Source organism: Hibiscus syriacus, unplaced genomic scaffold (assembly GCF_006381635.1).
Source record: "Hibiscus syriacus cultivar Baekdansim isolate YM2019G1 unplaced genomic scaffold, ASM638163v2 tig00111070_pilon, whole genome shotgun sequence".
NCBI classification, from domain to species: Eukaryota; Viridiplantae; Streptophyta; class Magnoliopsida; order Malvales; family Malvaceae; genus Hibiscus; species Hibiscus syriacus.
In genome coordinates this window covers 677,644-702,341 of record NW_024062971.1, presented here as the reverse complement: position 1 = coordinate 702,341, position 24,698 = coordinate 677,644, and the positions used below count along the sequence as shown (strand labels likewise).

The 24,698-nt window shown below is 35.2% G+C and overlaps 2 protein-coding genes and 1 pseudogene across 2 annotated transcripts; 2 read left to right on the top strand and 1 right to left on the bottom strand.

Annotated features, from left to right (window-relative positions):
• The first annotated feature begins 945 nt into the window (after window positions 1–945).
• On the top strand, window positions 946–3,141 carry LOC120151907 (wings apart-like protein 1). Its single transcript, XM_039164209.1, has 2 exons — window positions 946–1,602; window positions 2,352–3,141. The coding sequence occupies exon 2, from the start codon at window positions 2,358–2,360 to the stop codon at window positions 3,108–3,110; it is 753 nt and encodes a 250-aa protein (XP_039020140.1). The 5' UTR covers window positions 946–1,602; window positions 2,352–2,357; the 3' UTR covers window positions 3,111–3,141.
• A 3,663-nt stretch (window positions 3,142–6,804) lies between these two features.
• On the top strand, window positions 6,805–13,017 carry LOC120151880 (splicing factor 3B subunit 2-like). Its single transcript, XM_039164193.1, has 18 exons — window positions 6,805–7,068; window positions 7,351–7,470; window positions 7,553–7,681; window positions 7,792–7,854; window positions 8,175–8,282; window positions 8,778–8,855; window positions 9,011–9,103; window positions 9,267–9,353; window positions 9,971–10,072; window positions 10,148–10,267; window positions 10,389–10,451; window positions 10,991–11,133; window positions 11,306–11,387; window positions 11,500–11,558; window positions 11,644–11,689; window positions 11,912–12,003; window positions 12,092–12,161; window positions 12,598–13,017. Exons 1-18 carry the CDS (start codon window positions 6,805–6,807, stop codon window positions 12,667–12,669), a joined length of 1,791 nt encoding a protein of 596 aa, XP_039020124.1. The 3' UTR covers window positions 12,670–13,017.
• Window positions 13,018–19,923: 6,906 nt separating this feature from the next.
• LOC120151906 lies at window positions 19,924–24,438 on the bottom strand (annotated as a pseudogene).
• Between the last annotated feature and the right edge of the window lie 260 nt (window positions 24,439–24,698).

The window sequence follows — 24,698 nt, the reverse complement described above, 5'->3', positions numbered from 1 at the left end:
TCCCGTTAGGGCTATTTCCAGTTGTGGTTGGAGTTGATCCCGGATATTTCGGGGTTGTTCTCGGTGATCTCGGATGGTTCAGTCCGAGTAGCTTCGATTTTGGTGCTGCACGTTGCCAGAATCCTCGGCTGACCGATGACTTTAGATCTTCTGGAACCCTTGATCTCGACTGTTGGATTGAGTCAGATCCAACAGTCCAAGATCACAAGCGACGCTGGAGTTTTTATCTTGATAAGTTAGGGTTTTGCAACCCTAATAGACATGGACTGGTTGAGGCCTGTTTAACCAATATTGAACCCAAAACGATGGACCTTAACCAAAACAAAATAAAATGAAATGAATAACACGAAATAAAAAAATTATATGATATAAATTATATAATATATATTTCAAAAAAATTTAAACTATATATTATATTCAAAAAAGTTTTCAAAACTATATATATAGCTTTCAAAATGTTTTGAAAATATTATATAAGTTTTCAAAAAAAATGTTTTTAAAACTATATATTATATAATTTTTCAAAAATGTTTTCAAAATTATATATTATATATTTTTTCAAAAATGTTTTCAAAACTATATATTATATAATTTTTAAAAAATATTTTTAAAACTATATATTATATTTATCTTCAAAATGTTTTAAAAACTATATAATATATATATATTCAAAAATATTTTAAAAACTATATATTATATTTATTTTCAAAATGTTTTAAAAATTATATAATATATAAATATTTTCAAATATATTTTCAAATTCATATATTATATATATACTTTCAAAAATTATTTACAAACTATATAATATATAAATATATATAAAATAAAAAATAAATAGACGAAAATGAGTGTAGACTATTTGATGTTAATATATATATATTGAATGTTATAAAAATAAACAAAACAGTGAACTATACCAGTATAATCTTTAGTATGGCTGTGTCCTCCTGCTTCTCTGTAGTAAGCCTCCTCAACCTTTAACGGTGGCTGCTGGAAGTGTCTTTCGCCTAAGTTAGCATTTTGGGTTAAACTAGTCAATCCATCTACGGCGATATTTCACTTACGAGACGCATAAGTAAGAACTATCATCTAGTTCTGCTTTAACATATCCATGATATGTGGCACCACCGACTACCCCCCCTGTGTTTGCCTCTCCATCCAACACAGATAACACATCGCTACAATCCGTTTCAACTACAATTGTTGCAAGCTTCAAGTCCCACGCTAACTTCAGTCCTTCGAAGATTCCCCACAGATTCACATCCAATACTAAATAAATGACGTCCGTTAAAACAATAACAACCCAAAGGGTTTTTGAATTCGACGATTCGAGAAATGACGTCGTTAAAGATCCAAGAAACAGAAACAAGTCAAGAGCAAGAAAGAGGTGGGGTATTCTTCTATGCCATGGATTTCGTCGACTTCGAGTCTGATGGAGGCTCAAGAGTTCGGGGAAATGATGGAGCACGTGGACGAGGTTAATTTCGCTTTCGATGGGTTGAAGAAAGGTCACCCGGTGAGGGTCAGGAGAGCGAGTCTCTTGTCTTTGCTTTCGATTTGCGCCACCGCCCCACAGAGGAGACTGTTGTGAACTCATGGGTATGCTAAATTCTTGTTGGGTTTCTAGTTTTAAGGTTCCTTTTGTTGAAATCTCTTTATATGGGCATGTGGGTAGTGTTAATTTTGGATGGTTTTTTGAAATTGAATTCAAATTAAGTTAAAGGTGTATTTTGCTTCTTTTGAACTTTTGTTTTTGGCTATATGGATTACTAATTACAGGAAGAGTTCAGAAAATTGAATTCCCTTCTCAGAACTGACGGCATTTGATTTTGTTATCAATTTTAAAATCTCCTTTGATGGTTAGTTTGTGTTTCCTGTAGCATTAAGGTCTGTTGCATTCTGTTATATTTGTTTACCTCAGCATAATCTGATATACTTGGTCAGTTTCTTTTCTCTCTCTCTTTTCACACACACCAAAAAAAAACCTAAAATAGGTAGTTTTTAAGGAGTTGATAGTGTTTTTTAATATGTAAAATAAATTAAAGACCTAAACATCTTTTATTTTGATTTGTGAGTAACCTTTAGGTTCATGACTTGAATCGTATGAACAACTCAAGACACTTTGCAGTGCTTGTTTTTGGCTTCAAAATGTTATAATATGCATATTACAGTGAGGCAGAAAGTTACCTATTTTCGTTGGTTTGCTTCGTGAATCCTTCAATTGTATTGATGGATCTCTTTTTAATGGACTGCATAAACAGGCTTTGCTGCGTATGACATTTTGATCTTCTGTATGTTTTCTCTTAGACTAGTGGTTTATTTGATCAGCAACGATGTTATCTTGGCAGGTTTTGATGAATTTAACAAATGACAAGCCACTCGGCTGTCGGCAAATTGCGGCTTCGGGGGCCCTAGAAATCTTGTCTACGTTAATTGCCTGCCACTACCCTACATTCTGCTCATATTTGCCCCACAGCAGTGAAATGGAAGTGATTTCTCTTAGTGTAGAACACCACAACCAGAAAGACAGACCTCTTACCGATCCTGAATTAGATTTCCTTGTAGCAATACTGGGTTTGCTTGTGAACCTAGTGGAGAAGGATGAACATAAGAGGTTCACGTACCTTCTTTGCATTCAGTGCAGTGGTTTCCAAATCAGGGTTGGGGGCATTTTACGCCTTTTCTATATTCATAAACAGTTATGTGTCAATCTTCTATGCAGATCACGGCTTGCAGCAGCTTCTGTTTCCTTACCAAATTCAAAAGGATTAAGAGAGGGGAGTCCCATGGCTGTCATTCCACTGCTATGTGCTATCTTCGTTGCAAACCAAGGAGAAGATGATGGTACTGGAGGAATTATTTCTTCAGTGAGGAACCTCCCCCCCTCTTTTTTTCGTGAATGTCTTATTTTGCTCTATTTTTTTCATGGCTCAGAGCACTTTATTGGCACTAGTGAGGTTGAAGAATTCATCATCATAGTCAATTGTCTCCCAAAGCACAGCCTGTCGGCTCTGGTACCTGTGTTGGAGAGATTTGTGGTATGTGTAATTCAAGTACCAAATCTGGTTATAAATGGTTGTCCCTTGTTCCCATATGTAATGGGATAAGGGGGAGGTAAGATAGTAGGCTGTCCCCAATACTAGGTTGAGAGCAACTTCCGTAGGAGACCTCCAAATTATGAAATACCCTTTATGGGACTCGATCCCAGAACCTCAAGGTTAAGAACCTTGTGGTCTACCAACTGAGCTGGATGGTCAAGTACCAAATCTGTTACTGCAAAACAATTTACTACGTATGGGCCCTTAAGAGTTACAAAGTCATAGGTTAACATTGGTTCTATGATCTTTAAAACTCTATTTTTCTTCTGATGCAAGCATTTGATTTTATATTAAACATGATTTCTTCGGAGACTCATAAAGCAGTGAGTGAAGTGATCGAATCGTGTAGGATACCGATACCATGAGAAGTAATCAAATATTCTGTACAGCCTGTCTTCGGTTTTAGATTAGCTGTTTTGTTATAACAGAATGCTGGTGCCGACAAGGATTAGAGTTGGCACACACTGTGTATCGATCTGACCCGCAGACCTTGATTATTGTCCATTGATACGTTTGTTTGATTTTTACCCCCACCACACAATTTTCTGCCCCTTTTATGTTTTTGTTTTGATTGACAGTATTATTCTTTATAGCAGTATGTGCATCGTCTTGATGCAGGCGAAGACTCGGTGTACATGAAAGTAGGTATAATGAAGAAGTTTTTCATTGCCTTGTAATTATCAATGTGTTAAGGCCCTTTGCCCTCAATCAAAGAGAGCTTGAGTTTAAATAGGATCTTCGGTTTGGAGGACCTGGCAGTTTGGATCCGATATTACTAATTATCATGTACATTAACCATCGATAGGTTCAGATTCGATATATCTGATTATCATGTACATTAATTACTGACCGGTTTAGATTTGATATCACTAATTATCATGTACATTAACCACCGACCGGTTTAGATCGGATATCATTGATTATCATGGATATTAACCACATATTAGTTTAGATACGATATCACTAATTATCATGTTCATTAACCATTGATCGGTTTGGATTTGATATTATTGATTATCATGTACATTAACTCTCGACCGGTTCACTAATTATCATGTACATTAACCATTTACCGATTCTTATCTGATACTACTGATTATCATGTACATTAACCACTAACCGGTTCAAATCCGATATCACAATTTATCATGTACATAAACCATCGACCGGTTTGGATTTGATATTATTGATTATCATATATATTAACTCCCGACCGATTTAGATATTATATCATTGATTATCATATACATGACAACTGATCCGTTTGGATTCGATATCAGTGGTTATTATTGCTAGAACAAAATAATATTCAGAAGTGGTCAGCGATATATGTTGGTTAAAGACAAATTTTATTAGTATATTTGTATTTGTATTTTTTATATTTTATATAATCTTTATATAAAATAAAAAATAAATTATGCAAATAGTCCTCTTTATTTTTGATTTGACTGATTTTGATCACCGATTTAAAAATAAAACACGCTTAGTCCCTTATTGATTTAATATACAATGTTCCAACAGAATTCAACATCTGTTAACCCATTAACAGATGTGTGATGTGGCAATTAAAAATTCCAAGAAAACCACGTCAGTCGGCTAGTTCTGTGGGTTTTTGGGTGAAAATCAATATCAGCTAGCCCCTTATTACTTTTTCGTTTTTCTTCTCAATTTTTACTGAAGATAAAGAAGAAAGGTGGATGATGGTTTAAGAAGACGAACACGACTTTTTCACTGCTACTACATGGGCGCTTCAAATCTCTAAAGCTTGAAGAATCCCGTCGAGTTGCTATCCCGACACGTGGCCGATGAGGCTTCCCCTACGGTCCTTCCACAGTTTCGCCTCTCCACTAGCAGTACAACCCCGCCACATCCGACGTGTTAGATGACGACGACGTGTCATCGCCTCCACTCTTCACTTAACAAAATCAACTCATCTTTCTGCAAGTTTTTTCCTTCCAAAAAATGTTCAACGTCAACCCATCTCTTCTTCAATTCCCAGTGTCCATTCTCATCATTCATCAACACCCTTACCCACCCCGTGTTCTTTGTTTAGTTCTTCAAAGGAAAAAACTCAAAATACTGTGTTGTTGTTGTAGTTATGGTTGTGATGGGTACTTCTTGATTGGTGTCTTTGTTGCTGATATTAATGTTGGTTCTAAGTGGAAACAGCTTGAGGGTCTGCTTTTGTCTTTCTTCTTCGAGAATGGTAATCTTTTCTTGGTGGGGTTTCGATGGACATAAATATCCAATGCCCGATGAAGGTTTTGCAGAACAAGACAACTCCAAGCGTAGTTCCTTGTCGTGTATAGGTTTACCTACAGATTCTTTCTTCTCCAAGCTATCAGCATCATCAGGAGTCTTATTGAGTTGACGACGACGTTTTGACGTTTTCTTTCTTCTCCAAGCTATCAACCTTTTGCTTGAGGGAGAACCAACCAATATCGTAATTGAACCGGTAATCAAAGTCGATCAGATCAAAAATAAATGAGATTATTCGTATAGTTTACCCTAAAAAAATTAAAAATGCATGATTTGATAAAATAAAATATAAATAATTTATTATTCCATTTAAAATTGTTTATTGAGTAAATTTTAATAGATATATTTTTGTGAATTTACTAAAATATCCAATTTTATAATTGTATTTTAATATATAATTTGAATGGTGTGATGTTTTTTTTAATTGAGTTAGCATCCAATCAAGTTGTAATACTACATCTTAAATTTATATGGAAAATTACTTTACATACATAAAAAGTTTGAAATTCTTAGTAAATAAAGAATGAGTTATTTTTAATAATTATTTATTAAAAACAATTTATTTACGTAAATTAGATTTATTCAAAGAGTTAAAATAATTTTGACTCATTCTTTTAGTACGAGTATAAACGATAAAAATATTATATTTTTAATTTGATTATATGATGATAAATATTAATACAGAAATAAGTTTTTTAAATAATGAAATTATCCACTCATCAGATTGGTCTAATTCATTAAACATAATTTATATGTCCAAATTATAATTTTAAATATTTGAATAATATTATTTTTAATACGAGTTGTATAAAATGATAAAAATATTATTAAATAAAATAAAATAAACTAGCCACCCACTACACATACACATAGAGATGAGCATAGGTCCGGTTGGGTCAGATTTTTAGTCCACCCTACCCCGAGATCCAATCCAAGCCGACCAAAACAAGATTTCAACCGACCTGAACCCGACCTGATATATAAATTAAAAACCCGACCGACCCGAAATAATAATAAAATATTATTTTTATTCAATAAAAATAAAAAATAGTGACTTAATTGAAAAAAATAATATATATAGAGGGGTATTATTGTAATTATTCTTAAATTTATAAGGTAAAATTATATATTTTTTCGGGCTGATTCGGATAATTTTCACCCTAAACTCGAACTCAATTTTTTTTAAACCCAACCCAATCGAGCCGGGTCAAAACCCGTCGGGTTCATATAGCATGCCTATCCCTAACTAGACAGATATAATTCGAACTTTAAACTAGCCCAATTTGTCCATAAAGCCCAACAATATCTCACGTGCCACCGAAACCACACGAGCGTATCTTTCTCCATATTTAGCTATTTAGGGCCTCCCTCCCTTCTTCTTCCCCATTTTCCCTCTTTCTCGAAAACCTTCTCCCGGTTCTATTCGTCGGATTGAACACAGAGAATGGCTGCCGAAATACTCTCGAACCAAAACGGTACCGTTGCTTACGACGGAGATCTGAGTAAGGGAAACTCTAACCCTAACCCCTCCGCAGCCTCCAAGAAGGCCCGCGAGACCGAAAGACGTCGTAGGAGGCGCAAGCAGAAGAAAAACAAGAACAGGAAAATCTCCCAGAAAGAAAATGACGCGGTGGACGGTGGAGCTTCCGAAGCCGGTGACAGCGATTCTGGCGAAGATGAAACGAAGAACAGTTCCAATCACCAGCAGGTATCTAATCGTTTTCTTCTTTGAGATTTCTGTGCTTTTAGTTAATATCGATTTTTTTCGTTGGTATTCGCCGGTATTTATATGTAATATATCTTTTGGTTGTGATGTAAGGGTTTTCGATTTTCTTTAGTTATAATGGAATTGATAAAAAAAATTTCGCCTAACTGTAGGTTGTAATTTGGCAATTTTTAAATAGAAGTTCATTGTTCCTCGTAGTGCACTTTAAATTAACTTACATTTGTTTAATATTTGATTTAGCGTTTCTTTTGTTTCAAACTGTAGGTGATGGAACAAGTTGTAATTGAGTACGTTCCTGAAAAAGCTGAGTTAGATGATGGTATTGATGATGAACTTAGGAAGGTTTTTGAAAAATTCAGCTTCTGGGAAGCTGCTAGTTCTGAGGTAAAATGAAACTCATATATGATGGTTAATTTTTGAATTTCCTTGTTAGTTCTCTAAAACCCTTGTAATTCTATTTATACAGGAGACGGATAAGAAGGATGAGTCTGCTCAAGATGCAGATGCTAAGAAGAAGACCGATTCTGATTCAGACGAGGAGGAGCAGGATAATCAACAGAAAGAGAAAGGCGGCCTATCAAATAAGAAGAAGAAGGTTTTTGGTTTCTCGTTCGTTGTGGTTCTTATATTGATTATATTATAATATTAATTAGTTCATGGAATCATACTGAAAAGTGAAAATACTTGTTTTGGTATTGCTGACAGCTACAAAGGCGGATGAAAATTGCTGAACTGAAACAAGTTTGCTCAAGGCCTGATGTTGTAGAGGTATATTTTCCTCTTGCTGTTTATTTGATTTTTCTTCTTTTAATGGTTAGTTGATAACCTGTCTTGTTTATATTACTTTTTAAACCAGTGTTAATTTTTTTTATCTCCCAATGTCAAATCAGAGCACATTTGCTATGAAATTTTTATTTATTTATCCTTAAATGAAGGTTTTTCCTTTTTGCGGCTATTAAGGGATGCTTTTTTCCAATTGTTTCCTTTGGATTATCTCATGCAATGCTGTTGGGATGATGCAACTCGTATGGAGAACAGTGTTTACTCCTGCGTTTATAATTCAGTTGTTAATATTATTTTGTTGTCAGGTTTGGGATGCCACTTCTGCAGATCCTAAGTTGCTGGTGTTTTTGAAGGCATATCGAAATACTGTTCCTGTGCCAAGGCACTGGTCGCAGAAAAGGAAATATTTGCAGGTTAGAAATTCTTACATCCCTCACTATTAATATGGGTCAGATATGCAATTATGGTTGTTAGTTGTAATCTTCTGTGAGTGATTTAGGGAAGTCGGTGAGGGAAGATCAAGTCGATAAGGCATCTCTTATATGTATATATGTACTTCTTGCAGGGGAACAGCTGTTAAAGCATTGGAGCCTGGACTTATAGGTGTTTTGCTGAAAGGACTCATGAATGATTTCTCTTTAATATGCCTGCCTTTTGGGTTGGGATATATATATTTATAGAGTAGCATAACTTGCATGCTAGATTTTGGGGGATAATTTGTTAATTGATAAGGCTCTAATTAATCTGTTTTGGATTTTCAGATGCCTTTCCATTGTGCTAAATGCCCGGGATAGATCCATCTAAAATTTAATTTTTTAAGTGACCCTACTTTGATGCAAAAGTTTCCTAGATATAATTATTATTATTTGAACTTCTGTTTCTCATCACCTTGTGGATATTCTCTGTAGGGGAAGCGCGGTATTGAGAAGCAACCCTTTCAGCTTCCTGATTTCATTGCTGCAACAGGAATAGAGAAAATTAGACAGGTAAATTTAGTTCATTATAATAGCAGTTTTGTGGTGTCCTGTGGTTTATGTTGTGGAAATCTATATGGTGCTTTAATCTGATAAATTGATTTTGATTGGACAATGACATTATTTTAACCGAATAAATGTTTTCTACCTGTCCTTTTCTCATTTAGGCTTACATTGAAAAAGAGGACAGTAAGAAGCTGAAGCAAAAGCAACGGGAGCGTATGCAGCCAAAAATGGGGAAAATGGATATCGACTATCAGGTTCCTTAGTTTCTTGCTTCATTGATTCTCTCTTTTATTTTTGGAGATTTGAATTTTTGATTCAACCCATTTTTAACTGTCGTGGAAGGTTAATCATCTTTTCCTTTGTGAAATTATATTGTCATACTGTTATAGCTAATGATGTTCTGGCTTCTGTTTTTAGGTTCTTCATGATGCATTCTTTAAATATCAGACAAAGCCAAAGCTGACAACTCACGGGGATCTCTATTATGAAGGGAAGGAATTTGAGGTACACTTCTGCTATTTCTACATGGATAATAGGTTGCCTCCTATGCTTTTTCAATGTAATGAATGTTTCAATTAATTTAAAATTGATGTGCAGTTGTACAACATAAGGCTGTACATGGAATTCTGAAGATTATAGGGAGTTAGGGGCATTGTCGAATACCATATACTTAAATTTTTCTAATGATAGTATCATACAGTGGACCCTAAGCACAGGATGATTTTTTGGTTCCTGTAAAATTTCAAGTACTTTTATATAAGTTTAGCTTAAGTTAAACCTGTGATTTAAGAAATTTTGTTCTTTAAAATCTTTTGGGTTACAGAAACTGGTTTTCGCAGTGAACATTTTGTGGAATAAGTTTTGCATGTATGCAGTCTTCTGTTGCTATTTTCGTTTTGGTGTGTGAATTCAATGGCCATCTAGTTGATAGGCTGGCTTGTTGTTTTGCGGAAACTTTCAACCTTTGGATAAATTTGAGCTGCTACTGGCTACTGTGATATACCCGAATGAAATGATATTGGCACTTTTGTAGTTAATCTTGAATGACTAATGTCTGGTTATAGATATCTTTTCATATTTTTCCCATTGTCTTAAATTAATATTGTTTCTTTGGAATACAGTTTAAGTTGAGGGAGATGAAGCCAGGCTCTCTATCACATGAGTTAAAAGAAGCTCTTGGTATGCCAGAGGGTGCTCCACCCCCATGGCTTATCAATATGCAGGTTAATTTGGTTAATGTTCTCAGCATCTGATGTCTCGGTATTGTTGGTGTTATTAACTGGTATTTTTTTTTGCAGAGGTATGGTCCTCCACCATCATACCCACATTTGAAAATACCTGGCCTAAATGCACCCATTCCTCATGGAGCGAGCTTTGGTTATCACCCTGGTGGTTGGGGCAAACCTCCGGTAGATGAGGTAAGCCTCTCAGAAAATTTCCGCATTCTGTGTGTTCTAGTAAGTTTGAAAGCTATATATAGACGAGGTGATCTTTTTAATACAACTCCTTAACTTTCTTGCTTTTTCCAACTTTCAATAGTATGGACGGCCTCTGTATGGAGATGTATTTGGAGTCCAGCAGCAAGATCAGCCAAACTATGAGGTACTTCCAAGTCCCAACTTCCAAGTTTCCAATGAAGTTTTGATTTTGGATAATTCTAGTTTAGAGCTGGAGTAATATGCTGACACTTGGGTTTTTAGCTGGTGTTTTGATCCTTTATTGGTATTGGTCTTCCCGTGAAACAAAATTAGTAACGTGGAAATACAACTAAATAAATAAGAAAAGAACTAGTGAGGGTGAAGTAGCATCTTAACATTATGCTTGACCCACACAAGTACGTCAACATTATTTTCTCCCTCTAGATGTATACTAGCCTCAATAGATTGTATTATGTTCTCCATGGCAATTTTTTTAACTTTTGTCAAATTTTTCGAGGCAATCGACTTTATTGGCAGTATCCCATTAGAAACATTCTGCAAAACCTTTCTTGGTGTGGGTTGTGTACTTGGCTACAGGTGCCATTTATATTGAAAATGAAAAGTAGCATTGATAGCTTCAACATTTTGAGTTAAACTTTTACTTTTTGAGTCTGCTTCAATTTTGCAATATGTTATTTCCTTGTATCTAATGATAAAATCCAGGACGAGCCTGTTGATAAGTCAAAGCATTGGGGTGATTTGGAGGAAGAAGAGGAGGAGGAGGAAGAGGAGGAGGAGGAAGAAGAAGAGGAGATTGAGGAGGAGGAGTTAGAGGATGGAATCCAATCTGTCGATAGCCTTTCAAGGTAATAATATTCTACAATTTTCTTTCTGTTTAGGGTGTTAATCTTTTTACTGCCCAAAATTATCTGGGCAGATGCTTTCAGTTTGATTTTTACTGATTAATAGCCATGATTTTTCTATGTTGTATGTGGAGTATTAACTATTTTATTGATGACCTCCCCCTTTTCACTACAGTACTCCTACTGGAGTTGAGACGCCTGATGTCATTGACCTTCGTAAACAGCAGAGAAAGGAGCCGGAGAGGCCTCTTTACCAAGTGAGTATTATATTTGAAACTATGCCGTCTCCAATTGTTGTCATTTATATCTCCCATATGTTATTCTTGAGATTCCTTCTGACTGCCTCACATTTGTCTTGTTTCTTTAAAGGTGCTTGAAGAAAAAGAAGAGAGGATTGCTCCTGGGACTTTACTTGGCACAACTCACACGTAGGAATCTGATTTTTATTTATTTATTTATGTTTCTATAGTTCAATCTTTGACTGACATCACGAAACTTGTTTTTTACATACAGATATGTGGTTAACACTGGCACCCAAGACAAGTCAACTGCCAAAAGGGTAAGAGAGAGTAGTCGTTTTTTGATCTTGCAGTTCCTTTACCCACCGACTCTGATAAACTAGCTGTTATAAGGGGGGTTTCAACTCACAAGCCCTTGGGTCAAACTAATGTTTTTAAATGCCTAAATCACATGTTTTTTAGCCTGAAGTTGAAATCTTTGTGACTAAATTGGTTATGTTGCCATAATTTGACGTTTGATAATAAATTTTCTCCTGTTGCAGGTTGATCTTCTTAAGGGCCAAAAATCTGACAGGGTGGAAGTCAGTCTACAGCCAGAGGAGTTGGAACTAATGGACAATGTGTTGCCTGCAAAGTGAGTTGGACTCTTGTGACTTTTACCATCTAAGTATATCTACTCCCCAAAGTTTAATCTAGTTTACTCACTTCGGCTGATTTCACAGGTATGAAGAAGCTAGAGAGGAGGAGAAGCAACGAAGTCAGCGTGAGGACTTCAGCGATATGGTGGCTGAGGTAAGGCTTACTGGAGTCTTTTGGATGAAATTTTGGGTGTTTCCAAATTTATCCAAAAATGTCGTAGTAGTAATAATAATAATAATAATAATAATGCTTCAAATATGTCATTGTTTCACATGATTTTGGCAAAAACTCACTATCCTCCTGATTATCGACCAAGTCTGAACAATAAAAGTTCAGCCTTTATGTTTGACTATGTTGGATTAGTTAGTCCTAAACTGAAGTTAGGTCTGCTGATGTGCTTGATACCGAAATTAGGCATTTAGCGGAATGTATTCAACAGTATTTCATACAAACTATATGAAATGGAAGATACCTATATTTCTTAAAGATGGTTTAATAATTTGGAGTTGATTTGGGTCAAACCTTGATTTTTTTAATGGATTATGTGGTTGGATGTGTATGATTGTTAACTCCATGTATTTTGATGCAGAATGAGAAGAAAAGGAAGCGTAAGATGCATGAGAAAGAAGGGAAATCAAAGAAAAAGGATTTCAAATTCTAAGTAGACCAAAGATTCCGACCGCGAAGGAGAAGCCGATTTGCTTTTGTCAATTGAGAGAACGAGGCCCTTTTAACATTTGTGCTTAGTTAGATGATGTGCTGAATTCGTTTCCCCATGTGAACATATATGCTTGTAATAACATGAATATATATGAAGATTGACAGCCAATCATGATGACAACCATAATCCCCACTTGCCCCGACCGTGTTTCGGCGAGGTATAGCTTTTCCGGGCAGAAATGAAACCGATCCTGTAACTTGTTGAAGGGCATCAGTAGAGCAGAGTGTGGAATGCCTGCTGTTCTTTTCCTTATTTGAAATACTTGCTAGTCAGAGGTGAAAATCTTCACTATCATCCGGACTGATCTTATTTCTAATAGCCAAAATCCTTTCAAACCTTAATAACACGAGTACTCAAGGTCAATGGCAAAGGTTATAGTCCAAGAGGGAGAGCAACTGCAGAAAGAAAGAAGAAAAGAAAAGGGTTTTGGTTTTGTTTTTACAATTTGAGATAAATACATATGAAGCCTATTCTTGTCTATGAATTTGTTGGAAACTCTTATCTTTAATTTTCCTTTCGAGGAAATCGTTGAATCGACTGAAGTCCATAAATCGGAGGGAGTTAATCAGAATTTTGTTTTGGGTAACATACTTTAATGGTCACTGATGTTTGGATAAGTTTGTTTTTTACCACTAAAGTTGAAGTCATAGTACGGTCACTAACGTTTTCGATTTATAACAAAAGGGTACCTCATTATTATCGTGTTAAATCGATGATGTGGTAATGTTTAAAAAAAAGTGTAATATTTAACTCTACTTTTAAATTATAGTTGAAACATCAGACAAAGTAATAATTTTATATTTAATTTACAATGCTTTCAAATTTCTAGCTCTTGACAGAGTCGAGAAAAGTTTGAGATCATCTTCGTTTACATCTTTATTAACATTGCTGACATACATTTTTAATAAAATGGCAGACAATAAGATCGTTCATGGCTTGCGACTATACAAAATTCTAATCCCTTATGAAGTGAGAAATTTTCTTTCTCCTCTCCTATAGGAATTGTTATAAATGGTAGCTATTATGTAAGATGTTTAGAATTTTTATTAATCTGACATTATATACATATTCTATTGATGTAACTCTTCGAATCCATTTTTTTAAATAGCATTTTGTACTATTAAAATCATTTGATTTATATTAGAGGTGTCACATAGGTTGCAGTATGTCGGAATAGTCCTTAAACATTTTGTGGAAGCTATAATGGGGACCGAACCAACTTAGTTTGAAAAGATCAGGTTTGAGAAAGAAATGATTTTGAGTCGCCATCGATTTTTTGAGTTAGGTAGGTGGAATACCTAAAAATGTATTTTAAAATAATTTTAAGAAAAAAATTAAATTAAAAGACAAAAACCAGCTTGTGTTTAACCATAACTTCATTTTGAAAAGGGTTCGACAGTCGATTACGCATAGGAAAGGATGGGATGAGCACCCCAAAACACTCGAAATCGGTACGATTAAACATCATCTTTATATTTGAAAATTGTAAATTCAAGTGATATTTAAATTATGATACATTTAAAAAGAATACCTTAATTTTTAATAAATAATGTACATTAAATAAACTACATATTAAAAGATACAATAATATAAAGTATAGGGACCAAAATACAAATGAAAAACTACATGTACTAGAATTGGAATAAAGCTTGTAAAGAACATGAAGGGCTAAAATGAAAAAAATGAAGCTCAAATTAAAACAAGCAGAATAATAGATGTTGGAATTTAAAAAAAAAAAACTGAAATATAAATACTGAAATTTAAAGGACAGATATTAAAGGACAGAAGTATAAATAACAGAAAAAGAGTGCATAAATGTAAACAACAGAAAAATAAAGTGCATAAATATAAATGACAAAAATTAAAGAATAGAAATAAATAAATAAGGCATAAATGTAAATAATGGAAAAAATAAAGAGCATAAATGTAAATAACAGAAATGTAAATTGAATAAAAAAAGTTAGTGGTTAGTGAGTTAGAAGTTAGAGGTTATTTTTTATAATTTATTCCGGATCATAAATAATGCAGATCTTATCCCAGAGCAACTCACCACAAGGTCGTAGCACGATTCAAATGAGAAAACAAAAAATTAGTAAGTTAGGAGTTAGTAATTAGTATGTTAGTAATTTAGAGGCTGGAATGAAGAATAAAATAAAATAACAGCAAGCAATTCGAATTAAATAAAAGCAGTAAAAAAAGTGACTAAAATGTAAACAGTCAAAGAAGTGTATCCAAATTGAAGTAAATAAAAAACGAAACCCATAGTGACGGAAATGGAAAAATACGGTTAAAATTGGGTGACCTAAACACAATAACCCCAAAACTCCACCTATAAAGCCAATCTTCTCTAGCTAAATGAAACCCTAGCCGATTTAAGCAAACTCCCTTTTAGAAAAACACACTCCACTCTCTTATTTTCTTGAACTGGCCGAAACCATGGAGTCCCAAACTCCCCATCGGCCATCGCTCACTCCAACCACCGTTCGACCCCTAAATTAGGCCTAGTCTCGATCTGAAACAAAGCCTTTTGGCCGCTGGGGTGTTGACGTGGGAGCACCGGAACGTTGGGACCATCGGTTGGGAGCTTCTTGCTTGCTGTTGTGGACTTGTGACCAGGAGACGGCAGTTACTAGAGAACCCTTACCAGGTAACAAAACTCAAATGTTGGGTTTGGTAAAGGACCATGTGGGTTTAATTGTATATGGGTCGAATGGGTTAATGTAAATGGGTTTGGTCATGGATACCACTACTTTAATCACCGAAACGACTCAATAATTCAGTCATAAAAACTCGTTTTGGTCATGGATGGTTGGGTTTGTGGATTTGCATACCACTACTTTAATTATCATCGTCCATAACAATGTTAATCCAAAGTAGTGTCATGCAAAGCCACAGAATCCCATGACTTTGCTTCCCACAGCTCCATCCTTTAAAAGCTCTTCATCTGAAAAGGAAATCACCGAAAATATATTATGATTTTGCACGTAAAAAAGTGGTAAAAGTGAACCAATAATATAGTATAATATACTAAAATGCAACTAACAAAAGTGCAAGGATGAGAATGCAAATAACAAAAGAATGAATTGAATGATGAAATCTGAACTTGTGAATTGTGATGACTTTCAGATTTATATAAATTAAAGGATTCTTGATGGGTATTACAATATCAGTACAAAGTGTACTACACTTGTACTATGTAAGATAGTTTTGTCACAGAAACAAACCCAACTCCAGTGCTGTTTCTACTCCGTGTTATTTGGAACTCAATATCAAGACTTTTAAATTTTGGCATTACAATAAATAAAAAATCTTTGCGTTTCGATTAAATAGTCATTTTATTTTATATTCTTTTAAAATATTTTGATCTTTAACATTTTATTTTGGAGTAAAAAAGTTCTTTTGTAGGTAAAAATTGTTACTTAACAATCGTTGATGCTTGAAAATATGAATTTTTTCCTCCTTAAACTGAAAAGTTTTATGTCTAATGTCCAAGAAAAAAAAATAAGAGTCAAAATGATTTAATAAAAAAATCAAGGGTAGTTTTATCCTAAAGTAACATTCATGTATCATTCTAATCCACTACGACCCAAAGATCGACGGATTATGACGTCACATGGACCACTAGAGTGGCTAACCAAAATTTTTCCTTTAAAAATATCGTATTCGTTTGCATAAATCTATAATTTGACATATGCAAATTCATAAATCATAATATTCGTTTTGCAAATTTGGGAGCCTAAAAATAACTTAAAATTTAGTTTTGCAAATATTTGAATATAAAATTCTAACTTGACTTATACAAGTTCATTTACAATACATGCCACTAGTACAGAAGTCGAGACATACTCAAAGCTGGCGACTGGTGCTAGGCAGTCTAGATAAAGGCACCTCCAAAAGCTTTTGCTCCTAACCTGCGTACGGAAACAAATTTCGAACGTTGAGCTCACAAGCTTAGTGTCACACTAATAACCAACTACACTACATGAATCCTTTGATGAACATATTTAAACATACTTAAATCATTCTTGCTAGCATACGAGTATGCTAAGATAAATAATACATACAAAGGTAGACATCATGGTACGGCTGAGGGGCATATCGGAGCTCACGCACTCCTTTATCCTACCTAGGGTGGAAATCCAAAATTCTACATCAGATTGCGTCACCTGCTAACTTGCTTCGTCGAGCCTTGGGGCATCTACGCCCAGTTAGCAAAGAAGTGCCTAATGCACAATCTTAGGTTTGACCATATCTTAACATACAAACATTCCCCTTTTTAGAGTGATTCGGGTGTCTGTTTTGTTTCCCAAACATCACACAAGGTAAATCTTATGTTTTTTTTTTACATTTTAGGGTTTTAAGTGAATTATTAACTTGTTAATATTGCTTTCACTTGATGTATTATTGAAGGATTAAAGTGGTTTGGGTCCTTCAACCATGTTTATAATTTCCCCATAATTTCTTTGAAAAAGAGATAATATAGATACTGGCTTATCAGTATCGATACTGACACATGAGTATTGATACCCCCATTGAAGTATTGATACCAACATCTTAAAGACAACCTTGAGAAAAGGGGTAGTATCGATACCCCTATAGGGAGTATCGATACTCAACCCTTGGTATCGATACTACCATGAGTATCAGTACCAAAATGTTATTTTGGAATTTCAGTATCGAGACCCTTCATTCAGGTATCGAGACCGGGCTTATGGTATCGATACTCTATGCACGAGTATCGATACTGCTACCCAGAACTTATGTATTTTTGCCTTTAATAAGAACAATATTGATATTGGCACCCGAAAATGCCCTGTTTGAGTATCTTCAACCATTTAAAACCATCCTAAATGCCCCAAACTTATAGGGCTTATAAAAAGTCATCATATAGCATAAAAATACATAAACTTGAGATCTACCATGAACATGCTCTTAAATGCTTCAAAGCTAATGTAAGCTACATGTATGCATGGTAAGGCTTACAAGTGGTCTAGGAAGGTTATAAGGGTGTTACCTTGATGGCTTGGCTGAAGAAAACTTCCCAAATTCACCCAAGGGTCAACTTCTCTTTTCCCATTGTCTTAGACCCTTCTCCAACTTCTTTCACTAATGCATAAAGAAATAATGTTACTAGCTTATTTGTGAGATCATTGGGAGTCCAAAAACATTTCTTAGAGTTCATCCTACCCCAAACACAAATAGAAATTCTTATATTTCATAAACCCCTAATAAAACCTATTTTTGGTTTAAAACATAAAACTTGACATATGGGTCTTAAAATGAAGCTCTTGAAAAGGAAAACTAATTTTCTTACCTTAGCTATCCCAACGAAATGATGAAATCCTTTAAGCCTTACTTGGAGGAAAGGAAAATGAAGAGAGAAAATAGAGAGGTGAGGAAGAGTGTTTGGTGGAGAAGATAAGGGAGTGGTTCACGTTAATATCTTAGAAAACTTGTTGTTTAATCCTAATAAACTTTACGATTTTGTAGTCAAAGGATGTTAAGGGCGATGAAGGCTCAATTTGCTTGGTATCATCAAATAGAATTCGGTGACACATTAATATATTTATGATCATTGTTATAAATGTCATAGTTATTGCTAATGATCTTATTGATGTTATTGTTAACTCCATTTTCATTGTTAGCAAAGACCATAATTCTAGATGAATTTTCCAATCGAGTTTATAGTTAAATCTATCTCATTAAGCTATATAAACTTAGTTTATTTATTTAATGATTTTCAAAATATAAACCGTTGTAGTTGAATTTGACATTACATTCGACTGTTACAAGTTATCTTTGATTTTAACTATGTAAACCTGTAATTATTTTGTTATATTATGTACTAAATGTGTTTGATATGCTAAATGTTAAGTATGAATTTAAATACATGTTGTATGAAGTTTTAGCAAGTGATGAATGTGAATGTTTATGCTTAATAAAGGGTATCGATACTTTAAATAAAGTATCGGTACCATAACGAGATTCAAAGTCCCTCCTTAATTATTAGTACCGATATTGTATGAATATAATTTGATACCTGTTGAAGAGTATCGATATTGATTGTTTAAAAGGTTATAATTAGACATTTAATCCATGCATTTTGTATTGTTTATGTTTTGAGCTCAATTGATGTGATTCTTACACTTTAGTCCCTTAAAGTCATAATTAGCCTAAATAATCATTTGATAATCAAATTGGGGTCTGATCAGTTAATGTAACATCGCCAATATGATTCTTGACTAGATTGAGCTGAAGGTGTCATACATAAGATAATTTGGCATGAATTTGCTGCAGACCTATACCATATATTTTGTGATAAAAATTACACTCACATTATAAGGAATTCATAAATTGGTTAAAAAATCTTTAGTAAAAGAAAGATAAATTTGAAAATTAAAGCACTATATGCTCCAACATAATCCAAATATAAAGGAAGTCTGTTTTTCTCTAGTTTTGTTACTAGGTTGAAAGAGAAGATTAAGAGGAAGGTAAAAGTGTACAACAAAGTCCTTGATTGGAGACAAACAGGCCAAACTAACTGAATTATCTTTGGAGTTAAAAGCAAAATGGTACAAGCCTTTTTCAAATAGAACTACTTATCCCCACTATTGGGGCACTATTTTATTGAATCTATCAACTATTAAAAAAGTTACAAAATGATCCATCAACTATTGGGTGTTGTTTTGTTAAGTCTCTTGACTATTAAGAGTTACAAATTATCATCCGACTATTAATATGTTTCAAACTCATCATTTTCATTTAAAAATTGACAATCGTTTGAGCCAGTCATTAATCTGTTGATTGAGATATGATAAAATCTAATCCTAGAACCGTTCAGGTAGACATCAATAAAATATGATTTTATCATATCCCAATCATGTTAACGTCTAGCTTAAATGACCATAATTTTTTAACGGAAAAGGACGAGTTTGGAACAAATGAATAGCTGGGTAACCATTTTGTAACTTTTAATAGTCAAAGGACTCAACAAAATAATATCCTATAATCGAGAAACCATTTTGTAACTTTTAATATTCGGGAACTCATTAAAGCAATGCCCTAGAGTTGAAGACCATTTGTGTACCTTACCCTAAAATATATTACCATGCCAAGTTCTAGTCTAACCATATACTAATATAAGAGCGATTTAGGGGGGAAAATCAAGTTTTATACAATCTCAAGCAGGGGAGTTTTGTTGTTTTTATAAGACTCCTGAAGCAACTTTCGATTTCACAGTCAATCAAATCCACAACTGGAACAAAAGTAGATTTAATTTACAAAGAAATTCGATTCCGCAAGTTGCTCATGCTATATAAATACTATATGCTATACCTTACATATATCGGTGTAACAATCACTGATTTTCAGGATCAGTCTCGATTTCATGAGCCAGTTCTCTGGTCAGCCTATCGGAACGATCATCGTGTCCGCCGGCGAATGTATAGACCCGGAAAGTGAATTGGAAAGCCCTCCACAGCATTTTAGTGCACACTTTCTTTGTTGCTTCACCTTTACCTTTGGACACTTCATTTCCTGCCAAGTTTGCTTCTCTTCTCTCCTGAATTAAGGAAAAAAACAGGCTTTACATTTGGTTGAGAATGGAGACACAGAGTTACATAAATGACATTGTAGTGTGGGTTCGAGATACCTTGAGTATCAACTCCATGCAGTTGGAGGAAACATCGACCATTGCTTCTTTGATTCGTACAATGATTTGGAAATCGAAATCGATGTTGTGTCTTCAATTTCTTGGCTTCTTCATCCTTGGTTCGCTCCAGGGAGTCTATTTCCTTTTTTATCTGTTCAAGAATTAATCGGTATTAATGTCTATTGATGAGAACTGCATTACAAACTGTTAAGTCAATTCAAGAACCAAGTGATACCTTGTCGAAGTAACGTTCATCCTTCTCGTAAAGCTGGGTTAAAGGAAGCTCAATATTCATGTTTTGTAGCTCAGTCAACATTGATTCTAACTTCAAATAAAGAGCCGTTGTTTTCCTTATTGCTTCCAGCTTTTTTCCAGGGAAGCCTTCAAACCTTGCGAGAACCTGCAAATTGCAAACATTTGGAGGTCGGCCAACGATTCATGCGACAATAGGTTCATCCGTACATAGAACGATAGATATAGAAACAAGAGAAAATTAACCTGACTTTCATCTGTTAAGTTCTCGATAATGGATTCCACAGATTTGTGGAACTTAATTAGCTCAGACATGTCACTGGTTTTGAATGTACTGATGGAAGTTTTGATTTCTTTGATTTTTCATATTTCTTAGCATCTTCTTCGATTTGTATGAAGTAAGTTGATCTGAGACCAAAGCAAAGTGAGAAAAAAAAATATGAAGAGCTGCTTATTGGTGGTGGTGATGCTCCATTTGCCCTCCATTTTCCCGTGACGCTCCTGGTTGTGGTGATGGCATTGGTCCTGATCCTTTTGAAGTCATCATGGATGGTGCTGGTGGTGAGGGTCGTATTGATGCAGTTCTAGTAGGAGGAGGTGGCAGTGGTTCTGTAATTGGTGCTGATATACTTCTGTGAAGAGGAGGTGGTGCTGGTCTAACTGATGCTTCTTTTGCCACTACAGGAGGTGCTGGAGGAGGAAGTGCTGCTGTTACTTCTATAGCTGGCGCTGGTAGTGGTTGTGGTTGTGATTGTGCTGCTGTTACCTCTATATTTGACTCCGTTGGCGCTGATATACATCTAGGAAGAGGAGGAGGTATTGGTGTAACTGGAAGTGCTGGTGGAGGGAGTGCTGCTGTTACCTCTATATCTGGCTCTGTTGGCGTTGATGTTGGTGGTGCGGCTGCTGTCCCTCTGATGCAGGGAATCCGAGACAGATGATACTGAGCTATCAGATTGCATCTTGATGGCGCTGAGATACCATGAATTAGCAGATCAGCGCAAAGGCGGGAATTGATTGTGACATGTTCCTCTTTGGGGTCGTTTTGAATATATTTCAGTCTTTTGGCCATAACTTTGGCTACAGGTGTCATAATCGCGCATAAGACCCCAATCCGGAAAGCTCTTTTCGACGCGCACGCTCTCCACATGAGCTATGCTCCATGTGGCCTTTTTTTTAACCTCAAATTCTACCGTTTTCCCCTCCTAATCACTAGATTTAGATATTTTTTACTATTTATGGTAATATTTCGATTGTCAATTAGGAAGTCAATTTAAATCCGATTTAAGTCCGATTTTTTGGAGATTGCTTATTTTATTTCGAATTTCAATATAAAGTGATTTTCGGGATTTTGCTATTTTTGGCAAAATTCGAATAAAGACGATTTTTGACTATAACAGTCCGGCTTGTGGACTTTTTTGGGCGAATTTTCTCTTGTGAATCATATGTTGGAGCGCTTGCAGGATAATCACTATTCTGTCTGACGTAACCCTCTATATTTGGCTCCGTTGGCGCTGATGGTGCTGCTGCTATTACCCTCTATACTTGGCTTTGATGGAGCTGGCGGCGGCGGTGGTGGAGTTGGCGGCGATGGTACTCCAGTTTCTGCTGTTTCTTCCAACGCTGAACCCTGTGAGGGCGACTCTGGTTCTTTTGCTTCTGAAATTGGTTGGGGTGGCGGTGGTGGAATCTTCAATAAAACTTCTGCTGACGTTGCTGGTGGTGGTGGTGATGCTGATCTGTCTTCAGCAGCTTATACATCTCCCGACAACTCAGGAGGCGGTGTTACCTCCGCCGCGGCGTTAACAGTGGTGTTATAGGTGGAGCATTGCTTCCATTTATCGTTGTATCACCATATGCAGCGTCTGAATCAGAAACTGGATCCTCTAGTGTCTCGTTCTGAGAGTTCAGATCTCCGGTTTCATCAACAAATTCACCATTTTATTCTTTTTCTTGTTCCTCAGTCAAAATCTTGGATTGCTTCGTTTCATCAACAGATTCACCATTTCCTTCTTTACCTTGTTCCTCAATCATAACCTTGTTTTGCTTCAAAAACTGGGAACTTCATCTCCATAATCAGGAAGCATATATTTCAGTTGCTTAACATCCATGGGGCTCAGTTTCCCCACTGCTTGAACAATGAAAGACAACGCAACAGGCGAGGGATAAGGAGGTTTTAATGGACCGTTCATCAACTCAGGCAGCACCAAAGTCGGTGAAGGGAAGCAATAGTCGCTTTCTTTACAAGGATTAACCTTTTGACATAAACCCTTCATTCTCTTCTTCATCTTCATTAACCATATCAGATTTCTCTCTTGCTATCTTAATCAACCCGTTCAGTGTTGCCACAGTAATTTCAACTGCCAAACGATGAAAAAGAAAGTGAAAACCATTATAAATTTCAATCAAGAACAAGCTAATTCACAAGGCAACTAGACTCGTTAGGGATACTGGAAACCACAAACGAAAATGCACCCAAAATTTCTTGCAAGTGCTTCCTTTCTTCAAAAACCTTCAATCTCATTTTTCTTTGCAGTTTATCAGATTCAAACAGAGATACATAAAACAACAGGTAACATTCTCTGAGAAAATTTACTTCATACCAAGTTTCTCAACACTTTTGTGCTCTTCATTGTTTATAACAAGCTTGCATTTGTCTATCCCTTCACCGCTCAAATTCGATACGTCTGCTAGATCTTGCAATGTCTTGTAAAAGTAGATCAGTAGCTGTTTACAGGAAAATCCATGTAGATTGTTAGCATGAGATCAATCTTGAACTTATGCTAGAATCTAAACAGAATAACAGAGTTTTATGAAAAGGTTGCAAACCGTATCAAGGGGTAATTTTTTAGTTTAGATCTATGGAACTGAGGTATGCTTTCAGGGTAGTACTTATGTAGATCTTTCATTGTTCCTATTATCATCTGCAGGATTAAGACATACTGGAAGATTAACTAAATGACACTTCAAATGCATGAAGATTCTCAAATAAAACGAATAACTCGTCAGGGACGAGTCCGAGTAATATATTTCAGGCTGATCATGGAGAGTTGCCTGAGAAGAAGAAGGCAATAAATGATACCTGATCTATTGCTAAAGCTGTATTACAAGGTGGTAGATCAATGACGTCTCTAAATGTTATAATTTTCTTCCTAAGCTCCTTCATCAGAATGAAGCTGCATTGCAATGGGGGTGAATTGTCCCGATTGGAGCCCTTCCTTCTCTTCTGACTCTTGCATACCTTTGATAGAGAGGTACTTCTCTGTGCATATGTATGCATATATTCATGTAAGACCAAAATTTTCTTTTGATCAGGATTGCTGAGAAACATCATTGCATGACTTGTAAAGCAACATACAACATCAGGACTTTTATCAAACATGACTCACGCAATCATTCAACAAAAAGAAAATTTGTGTTGAAATGCGAATTTTGTAGAAATTTAACCATACAATAATCATAAAAAATGGCATTTTAAACAAATAAACATGTTCTTCACGTTTCCAACAATGGTGGGTTAAAGCCAGATTTTATATTTCTGCAGAGTGGACAACAATATATGTATGTATATATATATATATATATATATATATATATATATACGTTTCCTACAAGATAAAGAAAGAAACAAATCCAAGAGAGTCTGAAAACATTTACCGGGACAAGTTCGACTGTTTTGGAACCAAAGAACATTGGCGTGAAACCACAGCATATCGCACGCATGATCACCTAAAACGACGATCAGAATTCAATATAAAGAAGAAAGAAAAAGAAAAGCGTCAATGGAACAATGATAGATCGACGTTGGATAATCTTAATAAACGAAATATAAGAATATCCAAACGAGAACAATCAAGAAGAAGAAACCCAGGTGCCAAAATAAAGATTGATTTCGTGCAGCGCATTCGATCCCTGGATTTGTAGCCTGAAACTCAAACCCAAAAAGAAAAAGAAATACAGAAAAAAAACCCTAAACGACGAAGACGAAATGTTGTTTGAACATTGTTAGCAACTTCCTGTAAAACGTTTCACGTCAATAACATAAATTTGCTTATTATGGACTGTA